We start from the raw sequence: 14,682 nt of genomic DNA on the forward strand, positions 1-14,682 counted from the left end.
TCTCTCAAGAAGGCAAATACAAGTAAGGATAGGGAATAATTATTATGAGAAGTATATAGTAGAAAATGGAACACCACGGGGGACTATAGTGAGTCCCTTATTATTTTAATTGATGATGTTTCATAATAAAGACAGTCGAATGGCATTTTCTCCTTTTGCAGATGACGGCACCATGTGGAAGAGAAGACGTTATGTAGAGTTTGTTACTAGAAAGGTGTAGGAAGCAATTTTTAAAGTTGGAGAATGGACACATAAGTGGGGATTAAAATTTTCAGTGGATAAGACCAAGACAATGTTTTGTTTTGTTTTTACATGAAAAAGAATTGGTAAGGACATTAAACGAAAGTTATAGAATCAAGAACTAGAAAGAAGAAATAATTCAAATTTCTTGGGGTTTGATTTGAGAGGGTTACATGGGCCATACATATTTAGAAAATTAAAGACAAATGCAAGAAAATGTTAAACTCACATGTGGTACAGAAATATATTTGTCAGGAAGCAGGAGGAGAGAGGAAACAGTCATTTCATGTCTCAGATTTGGACACACTGGGCTAAAATGCACACTATACATTTTAAGGGAAACATTGCCAATTAAATGAGAGTACTGTGATGAGACATTAGAGCATGTTATATTACACTGTCAGAAGTATGAGAAAGAAAGAAGACAACTGATTCAAAACCTAAACATAATCAAACTGAAACAGGATTGAATTGATTTATTTAGAAATACCACGACAAGTAAAAGTTATGAGGCAATATTTAATGATCTTAGACAAATGAATTTGTATGATAGGATCTAATACTTAGTGACATTCCGGTACCTACTCCTTATCAGTTGGAGGCGGTAATGCACCAATTCGTTGTTTCTCAACCACCAATAAAAACCAAGAAGAAGAAGGCAGCGTCGAGGTTAGCAGTGGGGTCCTTTTAGCTGCTACCGTTAGCTCTGCAGCAGCTAAGCAGCCATTGGCCGGTGTAAGTCGGAGCATCCTTCTAGAAAAACACCGCTTGAAGTGAAAGATATCGAACCGCAGTTAACGCCACACAGCTAAAGTAAAACGAGACCTCTTTGAAGACAAAGAGTCTTAAAGGTATGGCTTTCACGAGGTCACTGTCATTTTAGGTCTTTTTAATAAACCGTCTTTATCATCTGGATTCGAGACGGCTGCGCGAAAACGAGTTGTCTCGGCGTCCCGAGGTGCTCTTTGTTTTTCGCAGTTAACGTTAAACGTCCCGAAACGATGGCTTGTCCTGGGGGTCTGTAATGGCTGTTTCATATGGATTTAACCTTTGGTTTTGAGTGACAACCGTTGAACTCGGGGCTTTAGCAGCACATCGTTACCGACCACGCTCGGCTAACAATGGGACGCGGAGATTAGTACGAGCGCACTATGCTTATTAAACTGATTTGGCATGGCTAGCTAACGTCGAGCTCTCACCAGTGAAAGTTTATTTTGGCAACTAAGCCGCAGATAAGAGTTTCGAGGCTTACGTTATGATGCGGATTTTTGTGTTGTTAGCATCTGTCAGTAAGGCTAGCCTCTTTCTCCACAGACGCTAAAAGACTTTAACTTTGAATAGGAGGCCCGACATTTTTATGTTGTTTTAACTTCCTCTGTTATATTGGATGTGGTGTTCTGATTTTTTTTTTCAAAGCTCACCCCAATAATTGCTGTTACCAGCCAACAACTTATCGTCCAAGAGGAGGTTGTATCTCGACGTATCGATTTAATTAGCCCTCAAACCTTAATAAGGGATCACATCGGTAAGTATCACTTTCACCGGCCCGGGTATTTGGGCTTGAGTCAGGGTTTGGTGTCCTAATGTGGAGCTTGGAGGGTCGCTGAAGCAGGGTCCTCAAAGTTCAAAACGTGAAACTGCTGGCGTTACATAAAGTGGATATCTTACCAGCTGAACTCAGCATGAGCTCAGTTTATATTAGAGATTACCGGGCAATACAGTACAAATAACAATTCATACGGTACCACTTCTATCTCTCTATCTAGAGAGAGAGATCGTTTTTAGGCTTTTATTTAATACACAGTTGACAATGAAAGGTACATTTAAGCAACAACTGTGGGTCCATTTCGTCCACAGGTATCAGTTGAATCGGGTGGTGCTCAGCTTAATTACTGTTTATTGCTAGACTTGGACAAAAATGGAAAAGGGCAATGTGTCTGTAATCATTTGTGTAATCCTCAAAATACAGAACATCCCTACAGTATCACAGTGCAGACAGTTATGTTGAAATGTGCACACGCATCTCAAGATACATAACCCTTTAAAAATCTTTTAGAATTGTCGTGGATCTATGCAACAAATATCATAAAACAAAAATTTATAATCAAAGTATAATATAAGTTGTTTATACAAGTCTGTATGTGCATGCGTAGTAAATATCCAGTTGTGAGCTCTGTTCTAGGAAACCTTGTTTCTGATGGGTGTCAGATACAGTAACTGCAGGTTGAAAGTCTGAGACTGCAGAGCATGACCTTAACAGCATTTTGTAACCTGGTTGAAGACATAAGTGTACGATCTAGTTCTTAGGCTTTGAAATAGTTTGTCTTCTTCTGCTAACATCTTAAGTTAGGATTACTTGTTTGTTTTATTCAGGTCCAAATTTTAATTGTAATATTTACATGTTTCCCTCCCAAAGATGCCTTCAGCAACAGCTGGCAACAGTGCTGTCCAGTCTGCCATTCCAGACCTGGGAAATGGAAGTCATTCTGAGGCCATGAAGCAGATTATTGGTGTGATTGACAAGAAGGTCCGCAATATGGAAAAGAAAAAGGTATCTATAGTTATCATCTTAGAGTAAACTTCGCTTTGGATTAACCTCAAATAGGGTGTAAAGCTTTTATCTGTTTTGTCTGTTGTTGTGGATGCTGGAAAATGTATGCTTTTGTCAATATATAATGACATACAGTAATATATAATTATCAAACATACTGATTTGGGAGAATGCAGGTGTTGGGATGTGTTTTGAAAATCAGAAAAATGTTGGAGTAGGTACTTTAAATTTCAACTGGCTTTATAACAGGTTTCCCCTTCCCCAATGAATCCACTTAATAGACTGTAGCACTAATTATGATATCCAGATTTTCCTCTGTCTTGCTCATAATTTGTTAAGATTGTGTGAGAAATGTCATCAAACTGCCTTAAAATATAAATCCAGTGGTAATAAACCTAATGATGACATTTTTTAATACGTTTGCTCTTTTTATTTGAATTCAACTTTAATGTCAAATTTCTTGTTTTTCAAAAACCTTCTTGCAGTCCAAACTGGATGACTACCAGGCAAGGAAGAATAAGGGCGAGAGACTAAATCAGGATCAGCTGGTAAGAAAACAAAACTGCTTCTCATTTGGACACAGCTTTGTTTTGTCGCAGGATCAAATGTAAATTCTGTCAAATGCAAGGATTTCCAGTCACTCTAACGCTGTATTTATATTAGGGGTGCAACAATACATGTATCGGTGTTGAATCGTTGATACAGTGCTTTCGGTTTGGTACGGATATGTATCGAACAATACAAAACCTTTCTTGTGACGATGCTGTCTGTGTTGAGTGCTCAGTGGATCTGCGTTCAACTACTCCGCCTAGGCTGCACTGTCGAGCGCAGATCCACTGAGCGCAGCGCAAGCTAGCAAGACAGAAGCTAAGCTCGTTGCAACATGGCAACTGCCTCAACTCTACCTGAAATTGAACCTCCCCCACCCTCATTCAGATCTGGCGTTTGGCACTATTTTGGTTTTCATGTGGAAGCATGACCCTGATGGACAAAAGTAAAACAGTGTGTCGGATGTGCCACGCAATGCTCAATTACAGTGGTGGGAACTAGTGCGTTAGCGCAGTTAGCTCGTTATTGTGTTGACGCCATCCAGCCCCACGCACGGGGCGATCCGCGGTAACTCGTTAAGGGAGATTTGCCGCGTTATGGCATTAATGTCATTTTAACGCTGACAGCACTAGTGGGAACACAACGAATATGACTGCACATTTACGCCGACATCATCGTAGTGCAAAGACAAGTGGAAGCAGACAAAAACAACAAGCACGCATGCTACAAACTTTACCCGAGTCATTTAGACAGCCGTTAGCACATGATTCTCCTTATGGGGACCTGATATGTTTAATATGCTGCTGAGAATATAGCCCAGAAGAAGCGTATAGTGTAGCTTTTATTTTTGGAAAGAGACATTTCTCTGTAATAAACTCTTTTCCAAAGATGAGTGATTCCTCGACCAGAGGGTTTGTGTTTTTGTTTTGTTTTGTTTCAGCAACATTAAATTTAAAAACTACTTTTGAGTTAAAATATATATTTATAGTTTTAATAAATGACAAATTAAAAAGGCATGAACATTTTTTTGTATCGAGAAAATATCGAACCGTGACACCAAAGTATCGAACCGAACCGTGAATTTTGTGTATCGTTGCACCCCTAATATATATCTCAACAGTCTTGCTTTTCTTCACTCACTCTCTTAATAATGCCCATTATCACAGTATTTGTTCAAGTGCTCTGGTGGAATGAAAGAGCCATTATAAAAGTCTTTAAGTTTAACTTAGAGGGGGAAAAAAGATCTGCAAACCCAGTTGCCAAACTTCTGAAGTATTTTCTTTTTTGACTGGTGACTTTAGACATTGATTGTTTTTTATATCCCAGAGAACACTGAAGGTCAGAGTTATGCTTGGTAGCACTAAATATTGCACAATTAAAAGCAATGATATTTTTAACGTTAAACATTTGCATTTCAAATGATTCAACATTTGAAATGTTTTCTGTGCACTATTTAAACATGGGCTTTAAATTATTTTCAAGTCACTCTATTTTTATTTAGCTTTTACTGTGTCCCAGCTTATTTGCAAACAGCTTTGTGTATGTAACAAACTTATATGAAGTTATGTTTCACATTCAAGTGTTATGAAAGTATTGCATGTTTAGTTGTTACTACCTCCTGCTTTAAATCATTTCCTGTTAAAAACATCTGATTTTCTTTCCGTGTTGTGCATGAAGGAGGCCTTGGCGAAGTATCAAGAGATCAACAACAACTTAGAGTTTGCTCGAGAATTGCAAAAGAGCTTTCTCGCATTGGGTCAGGAGGTGAGTCCTGAGCTATAGGTGTGCTTTTAACTTGCTGATGAAGTCTTAAACACGCATACTAAAAATCAGTATGCATCAATTATTTTTTTATAGATCCAGTGGGATGCAAAGGTTTGGGCAACCTTGTTAATAGTCATTATTTTCCTGTATAAATCGTTGTTGTTACATTAAAGAATGTCAGTTAAATATATCATATAGGAGACACACACAGTGATATTTGAGAAGAGAAATGAAGTTTATTGGATTTACAGAAATTGTGCAATAATTGTTTAAACAAAATCAGGCAGGTGCATAAATTTGGGCACCACAAAAAAAGAAATGAAATCAATATTTAGTAGAGCCGCCTTTTGCAGAAATTACAGCCTCTAAACGCTTCCAGTGGGTTCCAATAAGAGTCTGGATTGTGGTTGGAGGTATTTTAGACCATTCCTCTTTACAAAACATCTCTAGTTCATTCAGGTTTGATGGCTTCCAAGCATGGACAGCTCATGGCGAGTCATATTTTACTGTAGCTAGCAGGTGTTTTCCTTGGAATGCTGTGTTCTTTTTCCTCCATGCATAACGCCTCTTGTTATGCCCAAATAACTACATTTTAGTTTCATCAGTCCACAGCACCTTATTCCAAAATGAAGCTGGCTTGTCCAAATGTGCTTTAGCAAACCTCAAGCAGCTCTGTTTGTGCTGTGGGTGAAGAAAAGGCTTCCTCTGCATCACTCTCGCATACAGCATCTCCTTGTGTAAAGTGCGCCGAATGGTAGAATGATGAACAGTGACTCCATCTGCTGCAAGATGATGTTGTAGGTCTTTGGTGCTGGTCTGTGGGTTGACTATGACTGTTCTCACCATTCGTCGCATTTGTCTATCCGAGATTTTTCTTGGTCTGCCACTTTGAGCCTTAACTTGAACTGAGCCTGTGGTCGTCCATTTTCTCAATATGTTCCTAACTGTGGAAACAGACAGCTTACATCTCTGAGAAGGCTTTCTGTATCCTTCCCCTGAACCATGGTGGTGAACAATCTTTGTCTTCAGGTCATTTGAGAGTTGTTTTGAGATCCCCAAGCTGCTACTCTTCAGAGAAAATTAAAAGAGGAGGGAAACTTACAGTTGACCCCCTTAAATACTCTTTCTCATTATTGGATTCACCTGTGTATGTGGGGTCAGGTTTCACTGAGCTTATCAAGCCAGTTTGAGTTCCAATAATTAGTTCTAAAGGTTTTGGAATCAATAAAATGACAACAGTGTCCAAAGTTATGCACCTGCCTGATTTTGTTTAAACAATTATTGCACACTTGCGATCGTGGCTCAAGAGTTGGCAGTTCGTCTTATAATCGGAAGGTTGCCGTTCGAGCCCCGGCTCCGACAGTCTCGGCCGTTGTGTCCTTGGGCAAGACATTTCACCTGTTGCTTACTGGTGGTGGTCAGAGGGCCCGGTGGCGCCAGTGTCCGGCAGCCTCGCCCCAGGGTGGCTGTGGCTACAATGTAGCTTGCCATCACCAGTGTGTGACTGTGTGGATGACTGAATGTGTAAAGCGCTTTGGGGTCCTTGGGGACAAAGTAAAGCGCTATACAAATACAGGCCATTTACTTTCTGTAAATCCAATAAACTTCATTTCACTGCTCAAATATCACTGTGTGTCTCCTATATGGTATATTTAACTGACATTTATTTATTTATTTATTTATTTATTTTTATTGTAACAACCAACGATTTATACAGGAAAATAATGACTGTTAACAGGGTTGCCCAAACTTTTGCATCCCACTGTATAATTAAAATACCTAATTGCAAAGCTTTTAGACACTTGTTGTGCTCTTTAGTGGCATCTGCAAATCCTTATTCATTCTCTGCCCTAGTAATTTTTTGTAACGTACATTCTTTATTGCCATAAAACAATCAGTTGGCAACACCTGGTGTAATTTATGAAATACTCCCAAATGGCTCACAAAAGCTTAAAGTGCCAGATGGAGTGAACAGGGAAGCGAATAATTGTTTTGACCATGCTCATTGACCTTTTTGATTTTTTTTTTTTTTTTTCCAAAGTGCAGTGATGTACAGAGTGAACGTAATGGGTGTGTGTTATCTTGTGAAGCTAAATGCATGAAATTGTGCCTGGATGTGTTCAGATTCAAAAGGCAGTCAAGAAATCTGCAAGACGGGAACAGCTGCAGCGAGAAGAGACTGAACAAAGACGATTGAAGAGTGTTTTGGAGCTTCAGTATTTACTCGACCAGCTGGGAGAAGACGGTGTCAGGCAGGACCTTAAACACCCCGATGCCTCTGGTGCGCCTTTGCTCACTGATGCTGAACTCTCATCCCTCGATGAGTTTTACAAATTGGTAGGACCTGAGAGGAACTACGATGTAAGGTATGCGCGTACCTGTGTGCTGTCACTGGTACAGAAGTTACATTTAGAGTTATCAGTGCTTAAATATGTTTTTGGTTTTGTTTTTTAATCCTGCTCTACAAAAACTATATACTACTACTACTCTTTGCAATTAATTGCATTTATTTTGTGATTTGCAGGTTGACTCGCCAATATGAAGAAGCATCACTACACCTGTGGGAACTGCTTGAGGGTCGAGACAAGGCTGTAGCAGGGACCACGTGTAAGTATTTTCATGTCTTAATATCGTTCATCACCCATACACATACCTTTTTTTTTTTCTTTCTTTTTTTTAAAGAAACTATTTTTAAACTATATTTAAAGCACTTGTGGAAAATGCCTTAAAATGGAGAGGCTTAACATGTGGCTAGTTGATATTTATTTCATGCCTTCATCTTAAGTGCAGTAAGAAAAAAAATATCTTAAAGAAAATGTTTGGTGTGTGCACCTATCCACACAGGCGGAAACTCACTTGCACTCATTGTTAGTAGTTAGATTGTTCAAGACATCTGATCGGCCCCAGTTTATTGTATCTGTTGTTTCATCCCTTCACACAACATTTGATTCACTCGGTTAATTCTGAGATTGGCTCATACCAGCTGTTGCAGGACTTCTCTTGCAGATTGTACTGACTGTGTAAGAAAACGGAGGCAGACCTTAATCGTCCATTGTGGTTTGTGATAATAGGAAAGTCTGAACAGCTTCGGTGTTCTCTTATTCCAGACAAGTCACTGAAGGAAACCCTGGACAAAGTGCTGCAGAGTGGTTACTTTGACAGAGCGCAAACTCATCAAAATGGGACATGCGAGGAGGAAGAAGAGCAAGAGGAACAGACCGTGGTGGCTGAGTCTAAAGCTGTGGAGCAGCCATCGGAACCTGGTAGCTAACAATTAGCAAAGTGTGTGTGTGTGTGTGTGTGTGTGTGTGTGTGTGTGTGTGTGTGTGTGTGTGTGTGTGTGTGTGTGTGTGAGAGAGACCCAGAAAGAAAGCCATCCTCATGTATATTTTTCATTTAATATAGGATTCGCTAGTGAAAAAAATACAGAGCCCGTTAAAGTGGAAACTATAGAGGTGAGATTTGTATTTATGCTGCACAAGAACCCACACAGATCAACTCTTTCCTTAAATTGTTATATCACATTTTAGTGTACTGTCTTCTGTTGCAGTTTGTAAACAGACAGTTCATTCCAGAAACTACATACAGCAGTACAGACAAAGACCAAGTCGAGGAGTGGAGTGTGGAGGCCCAGGTATGCTCTATTACTGAATCATCAGTCCTCGGTGCCTTGAAACCTACTTTCCAATGCCGTGAGTTTGATTCTAATGTGCCTGAATAGATGGTGAATTCACTCCAGCATCAGCCCCCTGTTCAGCTGGCTCCAGAACAAACCATTACTGTGAACCAAGTTTCTCCCACTCCTGATACTGATCCTGTGGTTAGAAAGCAGGCAGTGCAAGACCTCATGGCCCAGATGCAAGGGACATACAACTTCATGCAGGTTAGATGGCCCAAAATGCTGTATATTGTAGTATCCTATGGCTCACAGTGTGTGGTGTGTGTCTCAAATAAGCAATGGCAAGTAGGATGAACTTGCAAAAAGGTTGGCCAAAGATGAGGACTGCATGTCCAGGCAATTTACAACAATCTATGAAGTCGTGCTAGAGGTCATGAGACAAGAACGTACTTGTTGTGACTCAGAAAACGAATCTAGTTGTAATTTCTGATATATGAATGTGAGCTTAAAAAAAAAAAAAAAAAAATGAAAAAAAAAATAAAATATCGAAACTGGGAAAAAACCCATTCCCCATTTGGGACAAAAATTCAAAAGAAGTACAATTTAAATGAGATCATGATTATCCCAGGTTTTAGGAAGATGTGCTTACATGGGAGTTGGTACTAAGATCCTTTTAGTCAAGGTTGTTTGTAGTTGAGGTATTTTCCTAATGTGGAGTGAAGGATTATGGGTATGAAACAGACGTGCTCGCTTGCTTATTGGACTGATTGCAAATCTCATCTGTTTACATTTACTCTTGTTTGGTTGTCGTAGGACTCCATGTTGGAGTTTGATGGCCAGGCGCTGGATCCAGCCATTGTGTCTGCGCAGCCAATGAAGCCTGTGCAAGCTGTTGACCTGCAACAGATGGGCGGTCCTCTACGTGAGTGACATTTACTCACAGGTTATACTGAATATGGATGCACTGATTTATTAGTATTGCTCATACTGGCCAATAGACTTTAAAATATAAATATATATACCGTATTTCCCGGACTACAAAGCGCACCTGAATATTAGCCGCACAAGCTAAAATCAGGGGAAAATCCTGTTTTGTACATACATTAGCCGAACCTGACTAAAAGCTGCAGGTGTTTCAATGTTGACTTATCATATGTAAGAGAATATGCACAAAGGGAATTGTCAGGAAAGAGATGGCTGTTTGGAGACACACCCCTTTTTATTAATATTTTGAAAAACAAGTTATGGGTACATATTTGCATAACTTTTTAGGTATGTACAAGTAGCGGTAATTACAAGTACGAAACATGTACTGTGCTTCATAAATGAGTAACAAATGTAGTACATAACAATAACCTACAGCACACCAGAAAAATAGATTCAGACTACCTTTTAGGCTCAGGTGCAGTGAAACGGCTTTAACAAGAAGAAAAGTCAGTCATTCACCATCTTTCTCTTCTTCCTGCGCACTAAAACCACCAAAGTCCTCTCCTCCAGTGTCGGATACGAACAGGCTCAGGATGGCTTCGTCATCCACTCTCAGCTTCTTTCCTTCGTTGTCACTTTCAAAACCAAACAAATCCTCGTTGTCAGTGTCAGAATCGAACACCCTCAGAAGGGCCGTGGCGGTGTCCTCTCCATCATGCAGCAGTCCAGCCCTTCAAATCCGTTGGTGATCATGGATGTTTTCACACTTTTCCACGCTGTCAGATTCCACCGGTGGAGTTGAGCATAACTTGCTTTTCGCAAGTTTATCACCGCTCGTCATCCACGACTCCCGCTGAACGCGTAGCGCTACTTTGAAGTTTGTTTTTCGCGCTACTTGTACGGCACTATGTTGCCTGGCGGATGGACATGTGACCAACATACCACTCTTGAACCCCGATACTGTGTGTCTGATCACATGCCCTTCCGCCAGGCAACGTAGTGCCGTACAACAGCGGAACAAACAAAACAAATCGTCTTACGATATCACAAAAATCATGGACAATCCATAGAAAAGCCGCACCTGACTAAAAGCCGCAGGGTTCAAAGCTTGTGCAAAAAGTAGCGGCTTATAGCCTGACAATTACGGTGTATATATATTTTAAATAGGATTTCTTTGTTTCCTGGGCACAAATGATCACTTTGCTGTTAGGCCAGAGGTTCAATTAGTAATTAGTGCATGCCTATTAAGTTGTTTGGTCGCTGCTTTCTGATGTGGATATAATTGAAAGTGCATAATTTAGCAGCATGTCTTTTTTTTAGGAGTTTGTCTTATTTATTTGTTTTATGTCTTTCTGAACAGTCCACTCAGAGTCCAGACTTCCTCAGACAGCTGCAGTGTCTGGACCACAGGAATCCTCACAAGTAAGTAGGGAGGAGCCCCTGCAGGATATGGGTGGTGAGACTGCTCTTCTGGCTAAGTGGTGCAGCTCATGAATAATTGGAGTTCAGATTGTTTTTGTATTATGAAGAGAGATTTCGAAAGGTCTTCTCCATGGATTGAATGTGATGCTCTCCGACACATCTTTTTTTGTTGTCTACTGCGTGCGATGGGGAGATATTTGATTCATTTGAATATTATAATAACAGAAAAGGGAACTTTTTAAGCCAAAAGAAAATCATCTCATCTCTTGCACTGACTTCTCCATATTCGTTGTTTCCTTGCCTTCCAAATTCCCTCCTCTTTTACTTACCCAGGCCTCAATGTCTCTGTCATCTGCACCGTCTCCTGCCCCATGTTCTCTGTCCTCTGCCTTCCCTCCTGTCTCCAAACCCACCCTCACTGGAGGCATCAATGTCAACGCAGCACCTTTCCAGTCAGTGCAAGCGGTACGCTTTCTATTGGGTCCATTTAAACGGTGTCACAGTGAGCATGTTTGGACTTGATGCATTCTGTAGGAAACCGTCAGCTTTCATACTTGCACAAGTCATAGGTCAGTATTAGAGATTGGTTGGCATGTTTTATTAGTCACAGTGAAAACTGGTCAGTTATTCGTGCAAGGAGCAACAATTTAAGACTTCCCAAACTACGCAGATCTTTGACCCCAGGCCATCGTCGGGTATTGTGGTTATTTTATTTTGTTATATTGATATGGACAGGAATGGGGGAGGAAAAAATTTGTTTCTCTTTTCAGGTATTTAACATGAATGCACCTGTACCTCCAACTACCGATGGCCAAGCAGACCCCTTGAAGCAGCCTAGCCAGTTCCCTGGTGGCTATGGACAGGGCTTTAGCAGCCAGCCAGAAAATGTGGTCGACCAGCCTGACATCCCACAAGAAAGATTACAGACAGGTGTGCATCTTGTTTTGTACGGAAACCCTAGAGCATGAACACAGTGGTAAAAGATGTATTAGGATTAGGGCTGCCACGATTTGTCGACTAGTCACGATTACGTCGACTATCAAAATCGTCGACGACTGATTTAATAGTCGACGCGTCGTTTGAAACTTTGTACGATCACAAAAGACGCAGGAATAAGTGGCAGGATTTAAGAGTGTAATAACGGACTGAAACAGAAGATGGCAGCATTGCATGTACAAGGATGTCAGCTACCGTTAAACCCCGAAGAAGAAGAAGAAGCAGCTGTGTCCCAGAATTCATAGCGCGGCCCAGCGCAGTTTCCAACAATGGCGGCAGCTAGTTAGTTTTAATGTTACTCTTATTATTCTTTCTGGGTCACAAAATAAACGTTTAACATATTTTCAGGCGAGAATGTAGCTGTGTAAACCTCAAATATCTGCTCAGTTTATCAGGACACCACATATTTTCAAAAGCGCTCCGACGTTTTCGGAGACATCTGTTACCCACTAGCTCGTTAGCGAGCCGGGGGCTAGGCTCACTAGCGCCGTGAGAACACCGGACTCCCCGCAAATCGTTTTCAAACCCACCACTGTCTTTCGCTACTCAGGTTAAATATATATGAGTCACTTAGAAAACTTAAAATGTTATTGTTTGGCTTTTTTTTTTTTTAGTATTTTATTTGTTCCTGAGTAAATCAGTTTGTCTGAGATTAAAGTTATAGTTTTTACACAGCTGAATAAACGTCAAGCAGACAACTGATTATCAGAAGTGTGAGATGCTCCAGAATATACTCCAGTGTCCTGTTATATTTTAGATAGCAAGGAGTTTATTAAACTTCACCGAAACAATCTGCAAATTTCATTAAAATTTAATAAACTATCATCTTGTCTTTATTTTTAGTTAGCACAGACCTTAAACACTTAAAGCTGTAAGCTAATGATAGTTATATAAGAGCAGATGCTGCTGGTGCAATAAGCTGTAGTTTTACGTCTAATGGATGATGATCTGATTAGTCGACTAATCGCAAAAATAATCGGTGACTAGTCGACTATCAAAATAATCGTTTGTGGCAGCCCTAATTAGGATATCAAGAGGCTCCCAAGCTTCACTTTGTCACAAAAGAAATATTTTCTGTTGCAACAAAGTTGAAATATGAGTCAGTGAGGATGCCATAAGTAAAAATCACGCAGCCTTCTCAGAATTCAGAAGGTGATTTTGCATTTTAAAAGTAAAAAATCCTTCCATCCTCTTCTGCCCATCCTTATCAGGGAGCCTATCCCAGCCACCATAGGGTGAGAGCAGGGCAGACCCTGGACAGGTCATCAGTCTGATACAGGACTAACACAAAGAGACAGACAACCACTGGCATTTGCATCCACACCTATGTGCAATTTAGAATTTCCAATTAACTAAACCCACTAATACCTTGTCTAAAATTAAAAATGTACTAGAACTTATCCAGCAGTACGTGACGTATATTTTGATGTCGTTTTGTGTCTCTTCTGTCCAGTTGTTAATGCATTCCAGCCCCAGGACCAGATTATGTCCTCAACGCCAGGACATGAAGATCCCTCTGTAGGTGCAGGGTTTGGGCAGTCTGGTCAGTCCTTCTACAGCAGCAGAGCTGTGCCAAGAGGTGGACCCAGGAACGCTCGTGGCGTTATGAATGGATATCGGGGCTCCTCGAATGGATTTAGAGGTAAAAGCATCCAATGTTGTTTCACAGATTTACAATAATTATATTGTGATTTATTTTGATTAGGAGTAAATATGCATCGCCTGTTGAACTAATGTCTTTCTGTCGTCAGGTGGATATGAAGGCTACCGTCCACCGTTCTCAAACGCTCCCAGCAGTGGATACGGTCAAACTCCGTTCAACACATCTCGGGACTATTCCAGCAATACCTATCAGCGGGTAAGAGTTAATGCATTAATTTAAGTCATTGCATTGAATTTACATCAGTCTTTTTTATAACCAAGCGTAACTATAAATACAAAACATGCACTTATGAAGCCTTACTATCTCTTTTAAGGAGGGATATCAGCAAGGCTACAAACGTGGAGCAGCCCAAGGACCTCGTGGTTTGTCCCGAGGTAATGTGCAGGCAATGCGATCCTAAAGGATCCCGGGGACCGTCGAATTACGCCACGTTGAACATTCAGGATTTTTTGAATGTGTTTGCCCCAGCTCACTTTTATAACAATGTTTTGTTTCTCATCGGTAATCTTATTTTTTTAACTCCTGGCCTACTTATCAGTCAGCCTGCTTCGGTCTGTCTAGATCTTTTTGATGTTTTGTCACAAAAATGCTGAAATTAACTACATGTAGGATTATCAGCAAGTACGTGTGATGGAAAAACAACAAAAAGATATTCCTGTAAACTTGAAAGATTTCATTAATTTATTTTTTGTACAAAATAAATGCAAAAAATACCCCGTCACTGTCTATTTGATTCCATGAGTGCAGTAAGCCACTTGTTACTCCCTTTATAATTTTCATCAAAACGTTTAATTTTCTTGTTTGTTTGTTTTTTTAACTCCTGTGTCCCTGCCTGCATCGTCACCTCTTTGTACACTGTTATTGATTGAGACTGTTTCAATAAAGTTGTGCCCTATTACCTTCTGTTGCTGAAGCTGTTTGTTTTCTGACATTTTCATTCTGTGTGGTCTT

General features: G+C 40.3%; 1 protein-coding gene across 5 annotated transcripts; it reads left to right on the forward strand.

Moving 5' to 3' along the window:
* The first annotated feature begins 891 nt into the window (after nt 1-891).
* caprin1a (cell cycle associated protein 1a) lies at nt 892-14,629 on the forward strand. 5 transcript variants are annotated; one of them, XM_080297114.1, is made up of 18 exons: nt 1,231-1,378; nt 1,657-1,765; nt 2,657-2,791; nt 3,277-3,339; nt 5,018-5,104; nt 7,229-7,470; nt 7,629-7,711; nt 8,212-8,367; nt 8,510-8,559; nt 8,655-8,738; nt 8,826-8,987; nt 9,537-9,645; nt 11,011-11,072; nt 11,406-11,537; nt 11,843-12,002; nt 13,522-13,710; nt 13,820-13,926; nt 14,045-14,629. In XM_080297114.1, exons 3-18 carry the CDS (start codon nt 2,657-2,659, stop codon nt 14,129-14,131), a joined length of 1,908 nt encoding a protein of 635 aa, XP_080153240.1. In that variant the 5' UTR covers nt 1,231-1,378; nt 1,657-1,765; the 3' UTR covers nt 14,132-14,629. The 5 variants fall into 5 exon arrangements, with proteins under 5 accessions (XP_026022912.1, XP_026022930.1, XP_080153309.1 ...); XM_026167127.2 differs by lacking the exons at nt 1,231-1,378; nt 1,657-1,765 and adding an exon at nt 892-1,091; XM_026167145.2 differs by lacking the exons at nt 1,231-1,378; nt 1,657-1,765; nt 11,406-11,537 and adding an exon at nt 892-1,091.
* The last annotated feature ends 53 nt before the right edge of the window (nt 14,630-14,682 follow it).

This window comes from Astatotilapia calliptera, chromosome 1, assembly GCF_964374335.1.
Source record: "Astatotilapia calliptera chromosome 1, fAstCal68.1, whole genome shotgun sequence".
Taxonomy (NCBI): domain Eukaryota; kingdom Metazoa; phylum Chordata; class Actinopteri; order Cichliformes; family Cichlidae; genus Astatotilapia; species Astatotilapia calliptera.

What these genes read in the sequence shown, in the direction of transcription:
- caprin1a (XM_026167127.2), top strand. Translation starts at nt 2,657, where the DNA reads ATGCCTTCAGCAACAGCTGGCAACAGTGCTGTCCAGTCTGCCATTCCA. An exon ending in TTCTCGCATTGGGTCAGGAG is followed by an intron (nt 5,105 to 7,228) that starts GTGAGTCCTGAG and finishes GGATGTGTTCAG; the next exon opens with ATTCAAAAGGCAGTCAAGAA. An exon ending in GGCTGTAGCAGGGACCACGT is followed by an intron (nt 7,712 to 8,211) that starts GTAAGTATTTTC and finishes CTCTTATTCCAG; the next exon opens with ACAAGTCACTGAAGGAAACC.